Source organism: Microcaecilia unicolor, chromosome 8 (assembly GCF_901765095.1).
Source record: "Microcaecilia unicolor chromosome 8, aMicUni1.1, whole genome shotgun sequence".
Lineage (NCBI taxonomy): Eukaryota > Metazoa > Chordata > Amphibia > Gymnophiona > Siphonopidae > Microcaecilia > Microcaecilia unicolor.
The window spans coordinates 159434551-159454452 of NC_044038.1; the positions used below are offsets into that span (position 1 = coordinate 159434551).

The following is a 19902-nucleotide window of genomic DNA, read 5'->3' on the forward strand; positions in this document are numbered from 1 at the left end:
TCCCCCTTGTACTACTAAAACGTCCAGTTTTACAGCTTCTGGAAGTTAGCCCAAAATGTCATTTTTGCTCAGGCGACATTTTGCAACCCTTTACTTGAGGTCCCCTAGAACCTCCAATTTTTAGTCTTTTGAACTAAAATTTTGCACAGCTTAGTTTATCATAAAGAAACTATGTACCAAATTTCATCAAAATCTGAGATGGTGAGGTGGGGACCCCTGGTCCACTTGACACGGAATGACTCAGATATTTGGTACTTCTTTTTGGTCCTTCTGGTCAGTTGGAGTGAGGTTTTTTTTAGTTGTTTCGGCTTCACTACATCTCGACAGATTATGGAATTCATATCCTCTATTTGTCTGCTCACTGGGGTACCGTCTCCGGAGAGTGTTTTCACTTATCTTACTTCTTGATGCCCTAGGTGCTCATGTTGGAAGGTGCCGTTTTGGGCTTAGCTTAATTTTGTTTTAATTGATATGCACTCTACATGTTCATTGTCGCCAGGAGGCGATCTATGCAACTCGCATATTCTTAGCGGCTTTGATAGGGTCCCTCCCTTAAGATTACTGCTTTGGTACGTCCCATCAGTCCAATCCTGGTCCGGTCCGGAGGGACGCTAAGGAAGGAAAAATTAGATCTTACCTGCTAATTTGCTTTCCTTTAGTCCCTCCGGACCGGACCAGGCCCCTTCCATATTTCGGCATCTTTTCAATGGAATATTTAAAAAAAAAAAAAAAAAAAGAATATGACAAGCTGCTAGTATATATGGAACTTTAGGTGGCCCGTGCCACGTCTCTGGTCGGAGTTGCTGTTGGCCTCAGTGTCTGGTATATATGTGTAGGTATATGTCTATATCTTTATATGTGGGTATGTATATATATATATATGTATATATATATATATATATATATATATATATATATATAAAACTTTAAAAGGGCCATGCCACTTCTGTGGTGAGAGTTGTTGGGGGTGCCGAGTTCCTGGTGTGTGTGTGTATATATATATATATATATATATTACTACTACTATTTAGCATTTCTATAGCGCTACAAGGCATACGCAGCGCTGCACAAACATAGAAGAAAGACAGTCCCTGCTCAAAGAGCTTACAATCTAATAGACAAAAAATAAAAAATAAGTAATCAAATCAATTAATGTGAACGGGAAGGAAGAGAGGAGGGTAGGTGGAGGCGAGTGGTTACAAGTGGTTACGAGTCAAAAGCAATGTTAAAGAGGTGGGCTTTCAGTCTAGATTTAAAAGTGGCCAAGGATGGGGCAAGACGTAGGGGCTCAGGAAGTTTATTCCAGGCGTAGGGTGCAGCGAGACAGAAGGCGCGAAGTCTGGAGTTGGCAGTAGTGGAGAAGGGAACAGATAAGAAGGATTTATCCATGGAGCGGAGTGCACGGGAAGAGGTGTAGGGAAGGACGAGTGTGGAGAGATACTGGGGAGCAGCAGAGTGAGTACATTTATAGGTTAGTAGAAGAAGTTTGAACAGGATGTGAAAACGGATAGGGAGCCAGTGAAGGGTCTTGAGGAGAGGGGTAGTATGAGTAAAGCGACCCTGGCGGAAGATGAGACGGGCAGCAGAGTTTTGAACCGACTGGAGAGGGGAGAGGTGACTTAGTGGGAGGCCAGCAAGAAGCAGATTGCAGTAGTCTAAACGAGAGGTGACAAGGGTGTGGATGAGGGTTTTGGTAGAGTGCTCGGAAAGAAAGGGGCAGATTTTACGGATGTTGTAAAGAAAGAAACGACAGGTCTTGGCGGTCTGCTGGATATGAGCAGAGAAGGAGAGAGAAGAGTCAAAGATGACCCCAAGGTTTCGAGCTGAGGAGACAGGGAGAATGAGAGAACCATCAACAGAAATAGAAAACGGGGGGAGCGGGGAGGTGGGTTTGGGGGGGAAAATGAGAAGCTCGGTTTTGGTCATATTTAATTTCAGGTGGCGTTGACATCCAGGCAGCAATGTCAGACAAGCATGCTGAAACTTTGGTTTGGATGCAAGGTGAGATATCAGGGGTAGAAAGGTAGATTTGGGCGTCATCAGCATAGAGATGGTAGGAAAAGCCATGGGATGAGATTAATGAACCAAGGGAAGAAGTGTAGATAGAAAAGAGGAGGGGACCAAGAACAGAACCCTGAGGTACGCCGACAGGCAGAGGGATAGAAGTAGAAGAGGATCCACCAGAGTGAACACTAAAGGTGCGGAGGGAGAGGTAGGAAGAGAACCAGGAAAGGACAGAGCCCTGGAATCCAAGTGAGGACAGGGTATCGAGAAGTATGCTGTGAATGACAGTGTCAAAAGCAGCAGAAAGATCAAGAAGAATGAGGATGGAATATTGACCTCTGGATTTAGCCAGTAATAGGTCATTGGAGACTTTAGTAAGCGCAGTTTCGGTTGAGTGGAGAGGGCGAAAGCCAGATTGTAATGGGTCAAGAATAGCATGTGAGGAGAGAAAATCAAGGCAGCGGCGGTGAACAGCACGCTCAAGTAATTTGGAGAGAAAAGGAAGGAGGGAGATGGGTCGGTAATTAGAGGGACAAGTAGGGTCAAGTGAAGGCTTCTTAAGGAGAGGTGTGACCACAGCATGTTTAAAGGCAGCAGGGACAGTCGCAGTGGAAAGTGAGAGGTTGAGAATGTGACAGATAAAAGGAATAAGAGTAGGAGAGATGGCATTAAGAAGGTGGGTGGGAATGGGATCAGAGGGAACAGGTGGTACATTTTGAGGAAGAAAGGAGAAGTGTAGTTTCCTCAATAGTAACTTCAGGAAAGGAGGAAAGGGAATGAGGGGAAGGAGAGAGAGGGGAACGAACTAGTGGAGGGAGAGCTGGTGAGGTAGAGAAAGCAAGGTTTATCTTTTGAACCTTGTTGTGAAAGAATTCAGCAAGGGTCTGAGGAGATAATGAAGGGGGAGTTGGGGGAGGGGGCACCTTGAGGAGAGAGTTCAATGTGGTGAAGAGAAGTCGAGGATTAGAGCCAAGAGAGTTGGTCAGTTGGATATAATAATCCTGTTTGGCACGTAAAAGAGCAGATTGGAAGGAGGTCAGCATGAACTTAAAGTGTAAGAAATCAGCAAGGGCCCGAGATTTCCGCCAGAGGCGTTCGGCGGAGCGGGTACAGGAACGTAGGTAGCGGATATTAGAAGTCAGCCAAGGTTGGGGTTTTGTACGCCTTACATATATATATGTATGTATATATATATGTATGTATATATATATATATATATATATATATATATATATATATATGTATATATATATATGTATGTATGTGTGTGTGTGTATATATATATATATATATATATATATATATATATATATAAAACACTTTAAGGGGGTCATACCACTTCTCTGGTGAGAGTTGCGGGAGAACTGTAAGACAACTGAGAGTTGCGGGAGACCTATAGTACAACTGAGCCGTACCACTTCTCTGGTGAGAGTTGCTGGTGAGCTATATTGCAAGTGAGCCATACCACTTCTCTGGTGAGAGTTGCTGGTACGCTATATTGCAAGTGAGCCATACCACGTTGCTGGTGAGCTATAGTACAAGTGAGCCATACCACTTCTCTGGTGAGAGTTGTTGGTGAGCTCTAATACTTGGCATTGCCGAGTGATTTGTGGCTGCTAGCCACAGAAGCTTATCTTTCTCTCTTTCTTTTCTGCTTTGTTAGTCAAATACTGAGGCTAGGGTCACATGACCAGGGCTCTTATTGGCTCTATAGAGTCAGTTTTTTCTCAGTCTCCACCTGCTGGTAGGCGTGCACAACCCATCAGTCCAATCCTGGTCCGGTCCGGAGGGACTAAAGGAAAGCAAATTAGCAGGTAAGATCTAATTTCTCCTTCATCAGCGTTGTGCGTGCCAAATCCTGAAAGACCCCTATTTTGTAATTCTTCCAGGTAATTTCTTTGCTCAACCGGGCCTGTTTCAGGATTAGTTCTTTTATGGGGAAGTCTAGAAAGCAGACAACCATATCCCTCAGGTTTGAATCTCTGCGGGGTCCCTGTGCTCGATGCGCATGTTGAATGCGTATCTCCGGGGGTGGGTGTCCGACCCCGAGGCCAAAATATGCTGGCATAGTTCTTTTATGACAACCTCACAGTTGGAAAAAATATCTAGCTCAGGGATACCTTTAAATCTTAAATTGTTCCACCGAGACCTATCCTCTAGGTCTTCAATTTGCTCCCTGAGCCGGCCCAACTCCTCCTGTTCCTCAGTTGCCTTCCTCCACAAAGTCCACCTCCGATTGAAGGGTCACCATCCCCCCTTCTACTTAGCCCACTCGGGACCCCAATTCATGCATCTCTGCTCTGATGTCTTTGAGGGCGTTTTGAACATCTAATCGGATCCCCCCGCGAAGTCAGATTTTAAGTCTTGAAGCAGCCCTGCTACGTCCGATTGCAACGTACTTGCAGCCTCTGCGGGTTCCTCGCTCCGTACCGTGTGTTCCTGTGGGGCGTGTGCAGTCGCCATCTTGTATCCTCACAGCTCCGGCTCCACTCTCCCTTCGTTCACTTTTTCGCAACGCTCCGGTGTATATCGGAATCGCTCAAGGTTTTTTTTTGGTGGCATAGCCTGGAGGCGTACTCTGTCGTTCTCAATCCGTCTCTCGCCGTATGAGTAAGTTTGTAGTGCCAACTATCAGCCCCGGCGGAGCTCCTCGTTCAGACCACCACCTTGGATCGTGACGTCATTTCCTCCCAGCAACCTATTTTTTTAATCCAAACAACATTATCGTGCAGATACCGGGTCAGGAGTTAGCTTCCAGTGTCACATGTCACCGCTCCCGCAACTCACTTTCTTCCTTAAAGATGTATCATATGCTGCAGGCTAGTAGTTAATTATCACAGCTTGAGCTCAATCCCAGTACATAAACTGCTTTTATTCTCCAAGTCTGCCTGTTACAGCCAGGTGCAAAAGACCCTGTCAGTCAACCCTCCTCCAAACAGTCACTTCATAGCAAAGAAGGGAGACATAGGTCACAATGTAGGAAACTCACAGATCACACAGCTCATGAGATAGCGAGGAATGCAGCCCTTCACATAAGAGACGCCTGGGCAAACACTGTACTGGGCTCCCGACAGGCAGCTGCAGCTCTCTGTGTCCTCCACGGTATTCTCCAAATGTGTTGAAATCTTCACACGAGCCCCCTGTCTCTCAGCAGCCCAGGAATCCGTGGTAACAGGGATGTCCTGGCTCAGTGTTAGCTCACTCTGCTTCCCGCCTTCTCCCCAAGCAGAGCCTGTCCGACCCCCACCAGGTAGGAGAGAAGGAACTTTCATCTGCTGCTCTCCCTCCCTTCTTCACAGCTCATTTATCCTAAGCTGCACAATCTCACACCCTCTTACCCTCCAATCCACACCTAATGGCCTGTCAGTGCCTTGGGAATTGCTGGATACCACATAGCCCCAAGGGAGCCTCTTGTTTAAGCCTCCATTTTAGATGGTAACATCACTTTCTCCAATTTAACCTTTTTTTTTATTCCCCCTCCCCCCCCCCCCCCCCCCCCCCCCCCCCCCCCCCCCCCCCCCAATTGCTTGAGTAGATTTTGGTATTACATAACATAACTTTTGTGAACAATACTACCACATACCTTTAACTGTCCAGAAAAAAATGGTCATGTTTGCAGGTTGTAATAACCTTTTATTGAGTTACTAGTAAAAAAAAAGGCCAGTTTCTGACACAAATTAAATGGGCGCTAGCAAGGTTTTCCTCGGAGTGTGTATGTTTGAGAGAGTGTGCGTGAGAGTGACTGTGTGAAAGACAGAGAATGAATGTGTGTGGCTGCGAGTCTGTGTGATAGAGTGTGTGTGTGAGTGCGTATGTGAGCCACAGTGAGTGTGAGAGAGAGTATGTGTGTGTGAGTGTGAGAGAGGATGTGTACGATACACAGACTCTCTGTGAGATCGAGAGTGTATAAGATTGAGAGTGACTGTGTGACACTTAGAGAGTGAATGTGATACAGTGTGAGACATAGCGTATGTTGTAGACAGTGTATGAGAGTGAGAGAGACACTGTGTGAGAGAGAGAGAGAGAGTGTGTGTGTGAGAGATAGTGTTTGTGACAGAGATACCTCCCCCCTCCCTGTGTGTGTTCGCAGTACCCCCTCCATCTGCCTCTCCCGCTCTGTTGTTGCAGGACCCCTCCCCTCCCCCTCTGGTCAGTCTCCCCCTTCCTCTGAGGTCTCCCTGCACCCCTCCTCTCAGGTCTCTGGATGCCCCCTCCCCCCTTCGTCTGTGCTGTCAGGACCCCCCCCCCCCCCCCCCTTCATCTGTGGTCCTTTTCCGGCCCTCATCCTCCCCCTCCTTGTGCCTTAACTGTTGCTTAGCCTTGGGCTACAGTGGAGACAGCTGTGCAGGACCTCCTCTTCGAACCCCGTTCCCGTGTTTCTTTAAAAAGAAAAGAAAAAAAAAGGAAACCTGCAAAAATGATTTTAAAAAGGAAGCGGGGCACTGCAGGCAGCTGTCAGCTGTGCATCCGCTCCTCCTCTCACGTCGCAGTGTTCTGGAGCAGTGACACGAGAGCTGAGGAGGAGGAGCAGATGCAGAGCTGACAGCCGATGGCTGCCTGCGGTGCCCTGCTTCCATTTTAAAAGCTTTTTTGTAGGTTTTTTGTTTTTGTTTGTAGCGGCTGCAGCTAACGGTTTAGCAATGTGTGCGGCGACGTTCGGGGGGGGGGGGGGGGTGGAGGGTGGTAGCGGTGGCAAAGCTCCGGTTCCGTTTTGTAAAGGTTTTTTGTTGGGTTTTTTGTTTGTGTTAGTTTTTTTACCGGCCGTAGGTGACGGAGGGGGGGAGCGGCGGTGGTCAGGCTTAGTGCTGTGGTGTCGGCGTCTCCGTGCAGGCTCACGTGACGTGGTTTGGGTCCCTGCTGCCAGTTCTTATGGTTTGTGGGGCAGTGCCGATCGGTCAGGGGGCGCTCCGAATGGCGTTCGCGCTTCATGGGTTTGACGTCACGTTTCGTCCAGTGATGCGATTTGCTGAGTGTCAGTACTCTGCCCTCGACGTCATCACGTTGTGACATGAGGGCGGGGCAGACACTCATGGAGAAAATCTGATCTACACCACTTCACATTTAGAACATTGGGAGATTTGAGGCTTCATCAGAACGTTGGAGTTGCAAATTATGTCTGGATGGGGCGTGGCTGAGGGCGGGTCTATGAGGTGAGGGTGAGTAGTGCTGACAGCCCAACCTAGGAGCAGTACAGGGCTTCAGTGCTTCACTGGCACGGAGTGAGCTTCAGAACGTTGGAGGTGGGAATTATTTATATAGATGAGCTCCAGAGATGGCATATGTGAGCTTTTAAGATCACCAAAGTCTTCCCATTCAGATTTGTCTATAAAGTTCCGGTACTAAGTGCTTGATATACTGGAAGGTATTAAAGCTGCACAGTGCTTTGATAAACTGTTGAAATATTTTTGGACTCTGTTCCTGGAAGAGCTGAGACCTAAATCCTGTGTAACTTTCAGACTTCTGTTGTAACTTCCCAAGTCAGGCCTTGCCCTAGTAAAATTGATCAGTCTTTGTTTCCAGTTCTCTCTTCTCGTCTATCTTTTTCTTCCTCTTCCTCTTTCTCTCTCCCTCTCTCTATCATATCACTTTTCCCTCTTCCCTTTCTTCTTTTTCTTGTTCTGTGGTCACCTTCCACTAGACTATCTCACCTGGTTGGTTTCTAGAAGCCGGAGGAAACAAAGTCGCCACAGCCCCAGAAACCTGCCAAGGATCAGGATGAGCCAGAAGAGCTGGACTTCATGTTTGACGAGGAGATGGAGCAAATGGACGGACGCAAGAATACCTTCACTGACTGGTCAGATGAAGACTCGGACTATGAGATTGATGACCATGATGTAAACAAGATCCTGATTGTGACGCAGACACCGCCTTACTTACGTAAACACCCTGGCGGAGATCGGACAGGCAACCACACATCTAGGGCTAAGATGAGCTCAGAGTGGGCAAAGGTCATCAATGATGGACTCTACTACTATGAGCAGGACCTGTGGACTGAGCAGTTTGAGCCAGAATACTCTCAGATCAAGGTAAGCAAAGCATCTCCATTTCCATATTTTCCTGATAACGAGTAGATGCCTGGATTTGGCAGTGAAGTGTGTGCATATATATATCTGTTGTAGACTATGCTGTAGACTTAGGAGACCAAAGCCCTAGGTGCCAGTGGCTGAGAACTTTCATTCCCCCCTCCCCACATTGCCTCCACTGAAGTTGAAGAGCAGAGTGGGGGGGGGGGGGGGAGAGAGAAGCTCTTCTGTGGTCTTTGCTGCAGCTCCTTTAGGGCCTCATTCTACTAAGGCTATTTTCTCCATTCTGTATCTAAGGGACAAAGTTTTTAGGTAATGAAGCCCTTGATGCACTGCTGCAAATAGCACTTCCTCTCCACCCCTTGCCACCATTGCTCAGTCTTGCTTGCTGTCATTACTCCACCCTTTCATTGCTCAGTACTGCTGTTATCCTTTCTTCCCTATCATTTTTTCTTCCTTCTCCCCCAGCCAGCTGTCACCACTCAGGAAGCCACTTACCCAGCAAAGGAAGTCTGCTGTCCCCACCAGCCAGCCAGCTAGCTCCAGTCATTCTTTCCCCCCCCCCCCCCCCCCCCCCCCCCCAGGACTTCCTATTAAGCTAGCTCCTTCCCTTGACCCTGCCGCTACCTTCAGTACAGGAGTTTTTCTGTTGGCACTGTGTGGCTTTTTGCAAGTTTTGAGCCATTTGGTGCAAGAACTCCTGTGCTGATCTTGGCACAAGAGGTCCTTCACCATACGGCTCAAACTAGCTGAGAGCTGTGTGATACAGCGAGAAAGAAGCTTCTGTACTAAGAGTGGCATAAGGAAAAGTATTACTAAAATGTATCTGCTGAAGTGTATATATATATATATATATATATATATATATATATATGGGTACAAGTCTGTAGGGAGCTACTAATGTGGACTTGTTTCTTTTTTTTTTTTTTTTTTTTTTTTTTTTTTAGAGGGTGGGAGGAAGGGTTTTCACAGAAGAATTGCCACACTGCAACTAGGGGGGGGAAGAGGGGCTGCAAAAAAGCTGATGCTTAAATCGTACACATTGACCAGGGTGTTGCTAGGATTTCTTACTCATAGTGATTCTCACTTTTGGCTTGTTCTACAACAGCAAGTGTTTATTTCTTTTTTTTTTTAGTGGGGGGGTACCTGTTAAAGCACCACACTTGGAATTAAAATGGCTAACACTGCTTTTCTTGGGCAGGGTCTGTGTTGGTGCAGAGGGAGGCACATGCCCTAACCAATAAGTGCCGCTCTTCCTCTCTCATAGGACTGATCTGGCTGTGTAGACTGCTGCAAAGTCGATGACAGCCAACAAGAGATGAGGGAGAGTCCTGTGAGGCTTTCCACGGTTTTATCCTGTACACTCAGTTGTGCTTCCTGAAGTACTTCTTTCCACCCCTGTTATAAATTCCATTGTTATAATGCCGTGGTTCCCATACCTGTCCTGGATGCTCCCAGCCAGTTGGGTTTTCAGGATATCCTCAATGAATATGAGAAATTTTGCATGCAGGGGGGGGGGGGGGACAGTATATGGAGATCTTGTTCAAGATTCAAATTTGGTATACTTCTGATAAAAAATTGTGGTGGTTACATAGCTTAAAAATAGAGAATAGAAGAAAGAATAGGTGAGAACACAAAAACACACAACACAAAACAAGAACATAGTAACTTAGTAGATGATGACAGATAAAGATCTGTACAGTCCATCCAGTGTGTCCAACAAGATAAACTCCTACCATAAAGAAGATGCTGGGACCCAATGCTCAACTGAAAAGAGCAGACAGTCATATGTTACTACTTAATAATAGAATGTAGTAGCAATATTCTGTACTAATTGTAATCTGCAAAGTTGTTGAACCAGAAGATTTTGATGCAGTGAATTACAGTAATCTAATTTTTAGATAAGGGAGCGAAAAATAGGTAAAAAACTAAAGTTAAAAAAAAAAAGCATTACCTGAACAAATCTGTTAGTGTAAAGAAACATTTCCTTATAACCTGGGATATTTGTAAATTAAAATGAAATGAATCTTCTATAATGACTCCAATAATCTTAACAAAATTACATGATGGCAAAACAACGCCATCAATTGAGAGGGAGAGAGAAATAAGTGCTTGAATTTTCTGAGAAAGTGATACACTTAGAGGAATTAGGTTTGAGACCATTATTAGATAAGCCAGGATGAAACATGATCAAGTTTTGAGAGAGTGGCCATAATATTTGAGGAACAAGATTTAAAAGGATAGAGAAGCTAAATGTCGTCTGCATAAATGAAATTCACAAAACTATGGATTTGCAGAAGTAGCACCAATGGAGCCAGATAAATTTAAAAAAAAAAAAAGTATGGGCCCAGGGGCAGAGCCCTGGTGCACACCTGAGGTTAATGCTTTTGTTTTAGTAAATGATGAAAACCAAGAAACTTGAAAGGTTTGATCAGACAAATAAGATGTAAACCAAGAATAAGCCACGTCAGAAATACTAAGCTCAGAAAGCCTTTTGAAGTAATACAGAGACCAAAATCAAAAGCAGATGTAATATCTAAAGAAATAAGAATGACATGTTGAGTGAACAATATTAACCAAGGCTAACAAAAGTAGAACGATTAAGAAATGTTGTTTGGCATGAGTGTCGGGCATTATTTATGAAACTTTGTAAATCAGATTTGTGTAAATCAATTTTCCACAAAGTTTAGCCAAAAATGGACTAGCAGATAATAGTTTGGAAACTGTCATCACAGTAGATGAATTGAAATGAGAAAATGAGCTACCGAGAGAGAGGATACCAATAGAAGTTAGTCTGTAGCAGATAATTTGAGGCAGTTGTTGGGTATAAAATTTCTGTACATTCTGCAGTAAGGGTAGAGGTACCTGATACAAGCAGAATTTAATAATTGCTTAAGATAACCAGCACTGCGAGTTGGGCGGTGGGGGGGGGGAGCACCTCCACATCTGACTGAACTGTAAATCAGTGGCGTAACCAAGGGCTCAAGCCCACCCAGTAGCGGGACACCAATGATGTGGCTGGCAGGGATCCCAATCCCCACCAGCCGAAAACTCCCAACAACTGTCCCTCCTGCATACCTTGTAAACAGCAGATCTTTGCCTGTAGCGAGCAACAATTGAAATATACTGCTTACACCGGTCCCACAGCCTTCCCTCTGATGTATTCTCGCCTATGCGGAAACAGGAAGTTGCATCAGAGGGAAGGCTATGGAGCCAACATGAGCAGTGTGTATTCCTCAGCAGTCCTCCAGACCATTCAAGATGCTTGGGTTATGCACTCCTACCAGCAGAGGGAGAATGAGAACACTAAAACTTTTTATACAAGTAGCCTGTGCAGACCTTCTACTAACCAGTATTTTCTCAGTCTCAGTAGAGGGTAGGTGTGTGCAGCCTGTGCAGTGTACTCAGTCTGGTAGGCCCGTTTGGGGTTTCTAGGTTGGGTTGTGTTGTGAATTGAGGGGTCCCGAGCCCCCCTAGAAGGCTGGAGTGACCTTAATCTGACTCCATCTCTAAATAACACTAGTACTGGGGTAATCAAGGAGTTGTGAAGTTCTAAAAGGAATTGCCACTGAGAGAGACGTTAGGTCTAAGGGACCTGCATTAGTCCGCCTCTCAGCACTGGCAAGGAGTAGATACCAGCCTTATGACAAACTGGATTTAGGCTACAAGTTATACAATGCAGCGAATGATAGCCTGATACAGCAAAAGCATCTATACTTACAGCCTTTCATCATTAAGTGAAGCCCACAAATCGTCATTTGGAATGAGGAGTTTATTTGCTAAGGTATAAGTCAAATAAGTGATTGACAACAGGCACGTACAATCAATTAATTATAGGAATATAATAAGCTGCAAACAGGTGTTAATTATTTCCTAATCTTTTATAATTTCTCTTACCAATTAGAGGTTTTACAAGGGAAAGCAATTAGGTAATTTGTCAATTCTGCTGGACACATTGGTTTCCCTTGGAGAGAGAGAGTGCCAACCCTTTTCTCTCTAACTTAAACCAGGAAATACCCTGATTTTTATAGGTGCCCTCAGGATATGGATAATATGACAGTAGATATACCTGATTGGATCTATGCTAATATCATGGTTGTCACTGATTGGCTCATGCTAATGAGTAGCTTCTATCTTGCTACGCCTTTCCTTTCTCACACCATAGCTGACCACAATCCTGCTCACAGGAAAGTCTCCCTCCTCTCTTGGACAGCTAGTTCCCTATTTTCTATGCACCTGGCATGACTCACTCATTTCTCAACTTGTTTTTCTAACTTACATTAGAGAAAATTCCACTTTGTAACAGATACGGGCTTCCATTTTGTGCTGAAATCCTCCATTTTGTTTCCATATCTATTGACCTAACTTTTAGGCCTCAATCCGGGCTACAAACTAGGCCATACTTTTCCAGTAAGCTCCCAGTTATGTCAGCCATCAGATTTCTGACTCGGCCAAGGTCTGTAACAGCCTGAGCTCTATGACTGGGCCCGCCACCATTCCAGTGGGGGGGTCTCTGGCTGTACCATAATTATACAGTTGTAAATGTTAGAGAACCCACACTTACTACTACTACTTAACATTTCTAAAGCGCTACTAGGGTTACGCAGCGCTGTACAATTTAACATGGAAAGACAGTCCCTGCTCGAAGAGCTTACAATCTAAAAGACAAATGTACAGATAATCTGAAAGGTCAGACAGATTGGGGCAACCTATATGTTCGAAAGGTTAGGTTCCGAATGCAGCATTGAAGAGGTGAGCTTTAAGCAAGAATTTGAAGATGGGTAGGGAGGGGGCTTGGCGTAGGGATTCAGGAAGATTGTTCCAAGCATAGGGTGAGGCAAGGCAAAATGAGCGGAGCCTGGAGTTGGCAATGGTGGAGAAGGGTACTGAGAGGAGGGATTTGTCATGTGAGCGGAGGTTACGGGCAGGAACGTAGGGGGAGATGAGGGTAGAGAGGTAGTGAGGAGCAGCAGACCAGGTGCACTTGTAAGTAAGGAGGAGAAGCTTGATTTGGTTGCGGTATCTGATCGGAAGCCAGTGGAGTGACTTGAGGAGAGGGGTGATATGAGTACCTCGGTTCTGGCGGAATATAAGACGTGCGGCAGAGTTCTGAATGGATTGAAGGGGGGATAGATGGCTGAGTGGGAGGCCAGTGAGGAGCAAGTTGCAGTAATCGAGGCGAGAGGTAATGAGAGTGTGGACGAGAGTTCGGGTGGTGTGCTCAGTGAGCAAAGGGCGAATTTTGTTGATGTTGAAAAGTAAGAAGTGACAGGTTTTGGCAGTCTGCTGGATATGCGCAGAGAAGGAGAGGGAGGAGTCAAAGATGACCCCGAGGTTGCGGGCAGATGAGACGGGGAGGATGAAGGTGCCATCAACTGAGATAGAGAGTGGGGGAAGAGGAGAAGTGAGCTTAGGTGGAAAGATGAGGAGCTCGGTCTTGGACATGTTCAGCTTCAGGTGGCGATTGGACATCCAGGCAGCAATGTCGGACAGGCAGGCCGATACCTTGGCCTGAGTCTCTGAGGTGATGTCTGGTGTGGAGAGATAGAGCTGGGTGTCATCAGCATAGAGATGATACTGGAATCCATGAGATGAGATCAGTGAGCCTAGGGAAGAGGTGTAGATAGAGAAGAGAAGGGGTCCGAGGACAGATCCCTGGGAAACACCAACAGATAGCGGGATGGGAGTGGAGGAAGATCCATGAGAGTGCACCCTCTCATGTGCGGTGGGAGAGATAGGAGGAGAACCAGGAGAGGACAGAGCCCTGGAACCCAAATGAGGCCAGAGTGGCAAGAAGTAGATCGTGATTGACAGTGTCAAAAGCGGCAGAGAGATCGAGGAGGATGAGGATGGAGTAGTGGCCTCTAGATTTGGCCAGGAGCAGGTTATTGCAGACTTTAGAGAGTGCTGTTTCTGTCGAGTGGAGAGGGCGGAAGCCGGATTGGAGTGGGTCGAGGATGGCATGAGAGGAGAGAAAATCAAGACAGCGGCTATGAACGGCGCGTTCAAGTATTTTGGAGAGGAAGGGTAGGAGAGAGATGGGGCGATAGTTGGAGGGGCAGGTAGGGTCAAGTGATGGTTTTTTGAGGAGAGGTGTGACTAGGGCGTGCTTGAAGGTATCAGGGACAGTTGCAGTGGAGTGAGAGAGGTTAAGGATGCGACAGATGGAAGGGTTGACAGTATGGGCGATGGTGTTAAGTAGGTTGGTGGGGATGGGATCAGAGGAGCAGGTGGTGCATTTCGAGGAGGAAAGAAGGCGGGAGGTTTCATCTTCAGTGATCTCTGGAAAGGAGGAGAAGGAGGCCTGGGTTGGTTGGTTGAGGGAGAGGGTTAATGGGTGAAGGGGGGTGGGGGGTGATGGCTTGGTAGTGAACTCAAGGTTGATCTTTTGCACTTTGTCGTGGAAGTAATCAGCCAGTGATTGAGGAGAATGAGGGGGGAGTGGGAGCGGGGGGCACCTTGAGAGAGTTAAGGGTGGCGAAGAGACTACGGGGGTTGGAGCTGAGGGAATTGGTAAATTGGGTGTAATAGTCCTGTTTTGCAAGGAATAGGGAGGAGTGGAAGGAGGATAGCATGAATTTATAGTGAAGGCTGGATGAGTACGAGATTTCCTCCAGAGGCGTTCAGCAGATTGTGCGCAGGAGCGAAGGTAGCGGATGCAAGGGGTCAGCCAAGGCTTGGGATTAGTACGCTTTGTGGGACGGGTGGTGGAAGGTGCGAGGGTGTCAAGGGCAGAGGAGAGAGCGGCATTGTAAGCGGAGACCGCTTTGTCGACAGTCTCGGAGGACATGACGGATGGGAGGAGATTAGAGATACTAGCGGATAAGGTGAGGGGGTCAATGGCCTGGAGATTCCTGGATGTGGTGGTTGGGCGGGGCGGAGGGGGGGGTGGAGAAGTGTGAATGTGATCAGGTGGTGGTCGGAGAGAGGAAGAGCTGAAGCTTGGAAATTGGAGAGTGAGCCGGATGAGGAGAGGACGAGGTCGAGACAATGGCCATCATGGTGAGTAGGGGTGGTAGAGCACAGCTGGAGGTTGAAGGAGGATGTTAGGGTGAGGAACTTAGAAGCGTGAGGGTCGGATGGGTCATCAGCATGTATATTGAAGTCTCCGAGAATGAGAGACGGAGATGAGGGTTCAAGAAAAACAGAGAGCCAAGCATCGAAGACGGTAAGGAAGGAAGAGAAGGATTTGTTGGATCTCTATTACAGGGTGTAAGTCCTAAGGGGCTTCTTATTCCCTGTGGGGTGTCACACCTGGGTGGCCGGGTCCCTCCCCCTCTGCTCTTCCTCTGGAGGACTGCTTGACCTCGGCTACAGACCTCGTTCTGTACCCTTGAGGTGTTTAGGCATCAGCAACGAGGTTTTAAAAAAATGTTTTTAAATGGCGGCTATTTTGGCCGTTCTTGTGACAGTCCAGAGATAAAACGTCTTCAAGGGCATTCTTGCCTTAGGCGGCTTTGCCTATTAGTCTGTCAGAGTGCGAAGCGTGGCGTTGAAGTGAAAGGTGGCCAATGTAAATTTTGTGGGGAGCCTGCGTTGTCAGCGCTCTTGCCCCCCCCACCCCCCATGCTTTCCCCTGAGTCGGCAGAGGTGTTGGGCGGCGATTTGACCGCACATTCTGTGCCGGCAACGGCGGGGCCAGTTTTGGCGGGAAACATGGCCATTTTGGCTGCGCGTCCTGGGTCAGCCTCGACGGAGCCGTTTTTGGCGGGAAACACGACCCTTTTGGCCGCGCATTCCGTACCGGCGCCGGGGGACCCGTGTGTGGCGGGAAGCGCGCCTAGTTTAGCCGCGGATCACGCAATGGACCTGCCACCTCGGGAGCGAGGGGAGTCTGTCGCGGAGACTGCAGGAAGTGTTGTTGGGGCTTCAGCAGCGTCGGGGGGGGGGGGTCTGGTTTCCCCCCTGAGTTTGTTTGGTCTCTGTATAATGCCTGGAGAGCTGGCCCCTCTCAGGCTGTTCGTTCCCCGGAGGCTGCTAGCTCAGTTGAGTTAAGCGCCTGCGGGTGGATATTTCGGAGCCTGTGGAGATACTTTCTCTGCCTGGGTCAGAGGTTTGTAGTGATCCCTTGGTTAAGGGAATTCAGAGAGCCTCCCGTTCCTTTCCCATGAATTCAGACATTAGAGACATGGTTTTTCAGGAATGGTCTGTGCAGGAGGCTGCTTGTAAGGTGTCTAGGGCTATGGCGCGGCTGTATCCCTTGCCTCTAGAAGATTTGGCCCTGCTGAAACCACCTACTATGGATGCGGTGGTTACGGCAGTTACTAAGGCTAGGGCCATTCCGGTGGATGGCGGTACAGCCTTACGGGATCCTCAGGATAGGAAGCTAGAGTCCTTTCTGAAGCGCAGCTTTGATTTGTCGGCTTTGGCCTTGCAAGCCTCTGTGTGTGGGGGCTTGGTAGCCAGAGCTTGTTTCCGTTGGGCGGAGAAGCTCCTGGATTAGCCTGCATTAGATAGGACTGGTTTGGTTCAGGACATGGCCAAATTGGAGATGGGGGTCTTCGTTTTTGGCGGACACCCTTTATGATTTGCTAAGGGCTTTGGCTAAGATTATGGCTCTGGCGGTGATGGCTCGCAGGGCTCTTTAGCTTAGGGGCTGGGTGTCAGATGCGGCCTCTAAAGCAAAGTTGTGTTCTCTACCTTTCAAAGGTTCTATGTTGTTTGGAGAGGACTTGGATAAACTGATGAGTGGTCTTGGGGATACCAAGGTCTCAGGTTGCTGGAGTTACGACCTAAGGTGGCTAGTCGAGCTGGTTCGGCTAGAGGTCGGTTTAAGAACGCGAGGCGGTACAGGCCAGGCAGATTTGTATCTCCTTCTAAAAGCTGGTTTTTCCAGCGAACGCAGTCCTTTCGAGGGGGTCGTCGAGGAGGTCGGGACTCCTCCGGAGGTGCCGGAAATGGTAATAAGTCCTCCTTATGACGGTGTGCAGGTCCAGCCTCTGGTGAAGGTCGGGGCGCGACTTCGTCTGTTTTATCAGGGGTGGACCCAAATTACTTCAAATCAGTGGGTGCTGGAGGTCGTTCGCAACGGGTATGCGCTCAAGTTCGAGCACCCGCTGCCGGATCTGTTTCTTCCCTCTCCTTGTCACTTTCGTGTCAAGTTAAAGGCTATTCAAGAGACTCTGGGTCGCTTAATCCAGTTGGGAGCTGTGGTACCCGTTCCTCGACACGAGCAGGGAATGGGTTGTTATTCCATTTACTTTGTGGTGCCGAAGAAGGAGGACCGGTTTCGACCCATTTTAGATCTCAAGAGGGTCAATGGGGCACTCAAGGATGCCATCCTTCCGCATGGAGACTCTGTGCTCGGTCATAGTGGCTGTTCGTCAGGGAGAATTTCTCACGTCACTGGATCTCACGGAAGCATAGTAACATAGTAGATGACGGCAGAAAAAGACCTGCACGGTCCACCCAGTCTGCCCAATAAGATAAACTCACGTGTCATTTTTTGTGTATTCCTTACCTTGATTTGTACCTGTCTTTTTCAGGGCACAGACCGAATAAGTCTGCCCAGCACTATCCCCACCTCCTAACCACCTGGCCCGCCACCCACCACCGGCTCTGGCACAGACCGTATAAGTCTGCCCAGCACTATCCCCACCTCCCAACCACCAGCTTTGCCTCCCACGAAGCGTATCTGCACGTGCCAATTCGAGAGGCCCATCAGCGTTTCCTTCGTTTTGCTGTGTAAGGGAGGCACTTTCAGTTCTGTGCTCTGCCTTTTGGTCTGGCAACGGCTCCACGCACCTTCTCCAAGATAATGGTGGTGGTAGCAGCGGCTTTGCGGAGGCAGGGAATTCTGGTGCATTCGTATCTGGATGACTGGTTGATCCAGGCAAAGTCTCGGGCTCACAGTGTGGCGGCAACGGCTCAGGTGGTCGCATTTCTGGAATCGCTCGGATGGGTAGTAAATGTAGTTAAAAGTCAGTTGATCTCATCGCAGAGTCTGGAGTACTTGGGAGTGCGGTTCGACACGGTAGTGGGTCGTGTTTTTCTGCCGGATTCTCGGATCGCCTCTCTTCAGCAGCAGGTCCGGCTGTTAATGTCCGTTCAGAATCCAACGGTTCGAATGTACCTTCGGGTTCTGGGCCTCATGGCAGCGACAATAGAGTTAGTATCATGGGCCAGGGCGCATATGCGTCAGCTTCAGGCGGCTCTGTTGTCCTGATGGTCTCCTCAGGTACAGAGTTTGGAGTTGCGGTTGCCATTGAGGGGGGCTCCTCGGCGCAGTCTCCAGTGGTGGCTGTGCTCGGCCCATCTGAAAAAGGGCATGCTGTTGGAACCTCCTCAGTGGGTGATTCTGGTAATGGATGCCAGTCTACTGGGCTGGGGAGCTCAGTGTGTCAGTCGGTCCGCGCAGGGGCGGTGGTCGACGGAGGAAGCTCAGTGGTCTATCAACCGGTTGGAGACGAGGGCGATTCGGCTAGCTCTGTTGGCGTTTCGCTCAAGTGTGATCGGAAAGGCAGTAAGAGTCATGTCCGACAACGCGACAGCGGTAGCATATGTCAACTGGCAGGGCGGTACAAAGAGTCCGCGGTTGGCAATCGAGACGGCTCTGCTCATGAGTTGGGCGGAAAGGCATCTATTGCAGATTTTGGTGGCCCACGTGGCCAGGGTGGACGTGAACGCAGATTTTCTAAGCAGACACATGACCCCGGAGAATGGTCTCTGCACCGGTCGGTGTTTGACCAGATAGTTCTAAAGTGGGGAATGCCAGTAGTGGATCTCATGGCGTCGGCACAGAATGCTCAGGTTCCTCGGTATTTCAGTCGGCATCGGGATCCGCGAGCGGAAGGGATCGATGCGTTGGTCCTTCCGTGGCCTCAGCAGGTGTTGCTGTACGTGTTCCCCCCGTGGCCCTTGATAGGTCGAGTCCTACAGAGGGTAGAATGTCATGCGGGTCTGGTGTTGGTGGCTCCGAATTGGCCGCGTCGGCCATGGTTCGGGGGTCTGATGCGCTTGTTAGAAGGCGAGCCTCTGCGGCTGGGGGGCTCGGTGCTGTTGTGTCAGGGTCCAATTGTCATGCCGGATCCGGCTCAGTTCTCTCTTACAGTGTGGCCCTTGAGAGGGAACGGTTAAAAAGGAAAGGGTTTTCCCCTCAGGTGATTCAGACGATGCTGCAGTGTCGCAAACGTTCGACGTCTTTGGCCTATGTGTGTGTGTGGCGCATATTTGAAGATTGGTGTGGGGACCGGGCGTGTGTCCTTTCGACAGTTTCTGTGTCGTGCATTTTAGATTTCTTGCAGGATGGTTTTGAGAAGGGTCTTTCATTGTCATTTATTTATTTATTTATTTGTAGCATTTATTCCCCGCTCTTTCCCACTCAATAGCAGGTTGAGTTGCATCTTCCCCGGATGTGGTCCGTTTTTTGAGGTGGGTGAAGTTGCTTCGTCCTCAGCGGCTGGTAGTTCCTCAGTGGGATCTTAATATCGTTCTTGACTCTTTGGCGGGTTCTCCTTTTGAGCCCTTGGAGTCTTGTTCGATAAAAGACCTTACTATGAAGGTGGTCTTTTTGGTAGCTATATCATCGGTTCGCTGGATTTCAGAACTTCAGGCTCTTTCATGTAGGCCTCCGTTTCTGTGGTTTTCTAAGGAAAAGGTTTTGCTGCGTCCAGTGCCTTCGGTTTTGCCTAAGGCGGTATCCTCCTTTCATGTCAATCAGGTGATTTCGTTGCCGGTCTTGGGAGACTGGACGGGGGATGCTTCTCAACGTCGTTTGGCGAAATTGGATGTGTGTAGAGTGTTGAAGGTTTACTTGCGCAGGTTGGAGGAATTCAGGTCTTCGGACAGGTTATTTGTCCTTCATGGGGGGCCCAAGAAGGGGGCGGCTGCTTCTAAGGCATCTATAGCTCGGTGGTTGAAGGATGCCATCTCTTCG

General features: G+C 48.3%; 1 protein-coding gene across 1 annotated transcript in view; it reads left to right on the forward strand.

Moving 5' to 3' along the window:
* Positions 1-19902, forward strand: part of LARP1 (La ribonucleoprotein domain family member 1) — a 243787-nt gene that overhangs the window by 178225 nt on the left and 45660 nt on the right. The window contains 1 exon segment of the mRNA XM_030211934.1: positions 7668-8030. Coding sequence (XP_030067794.1) covers positions 7668-8030 — 363 coding nt within the window.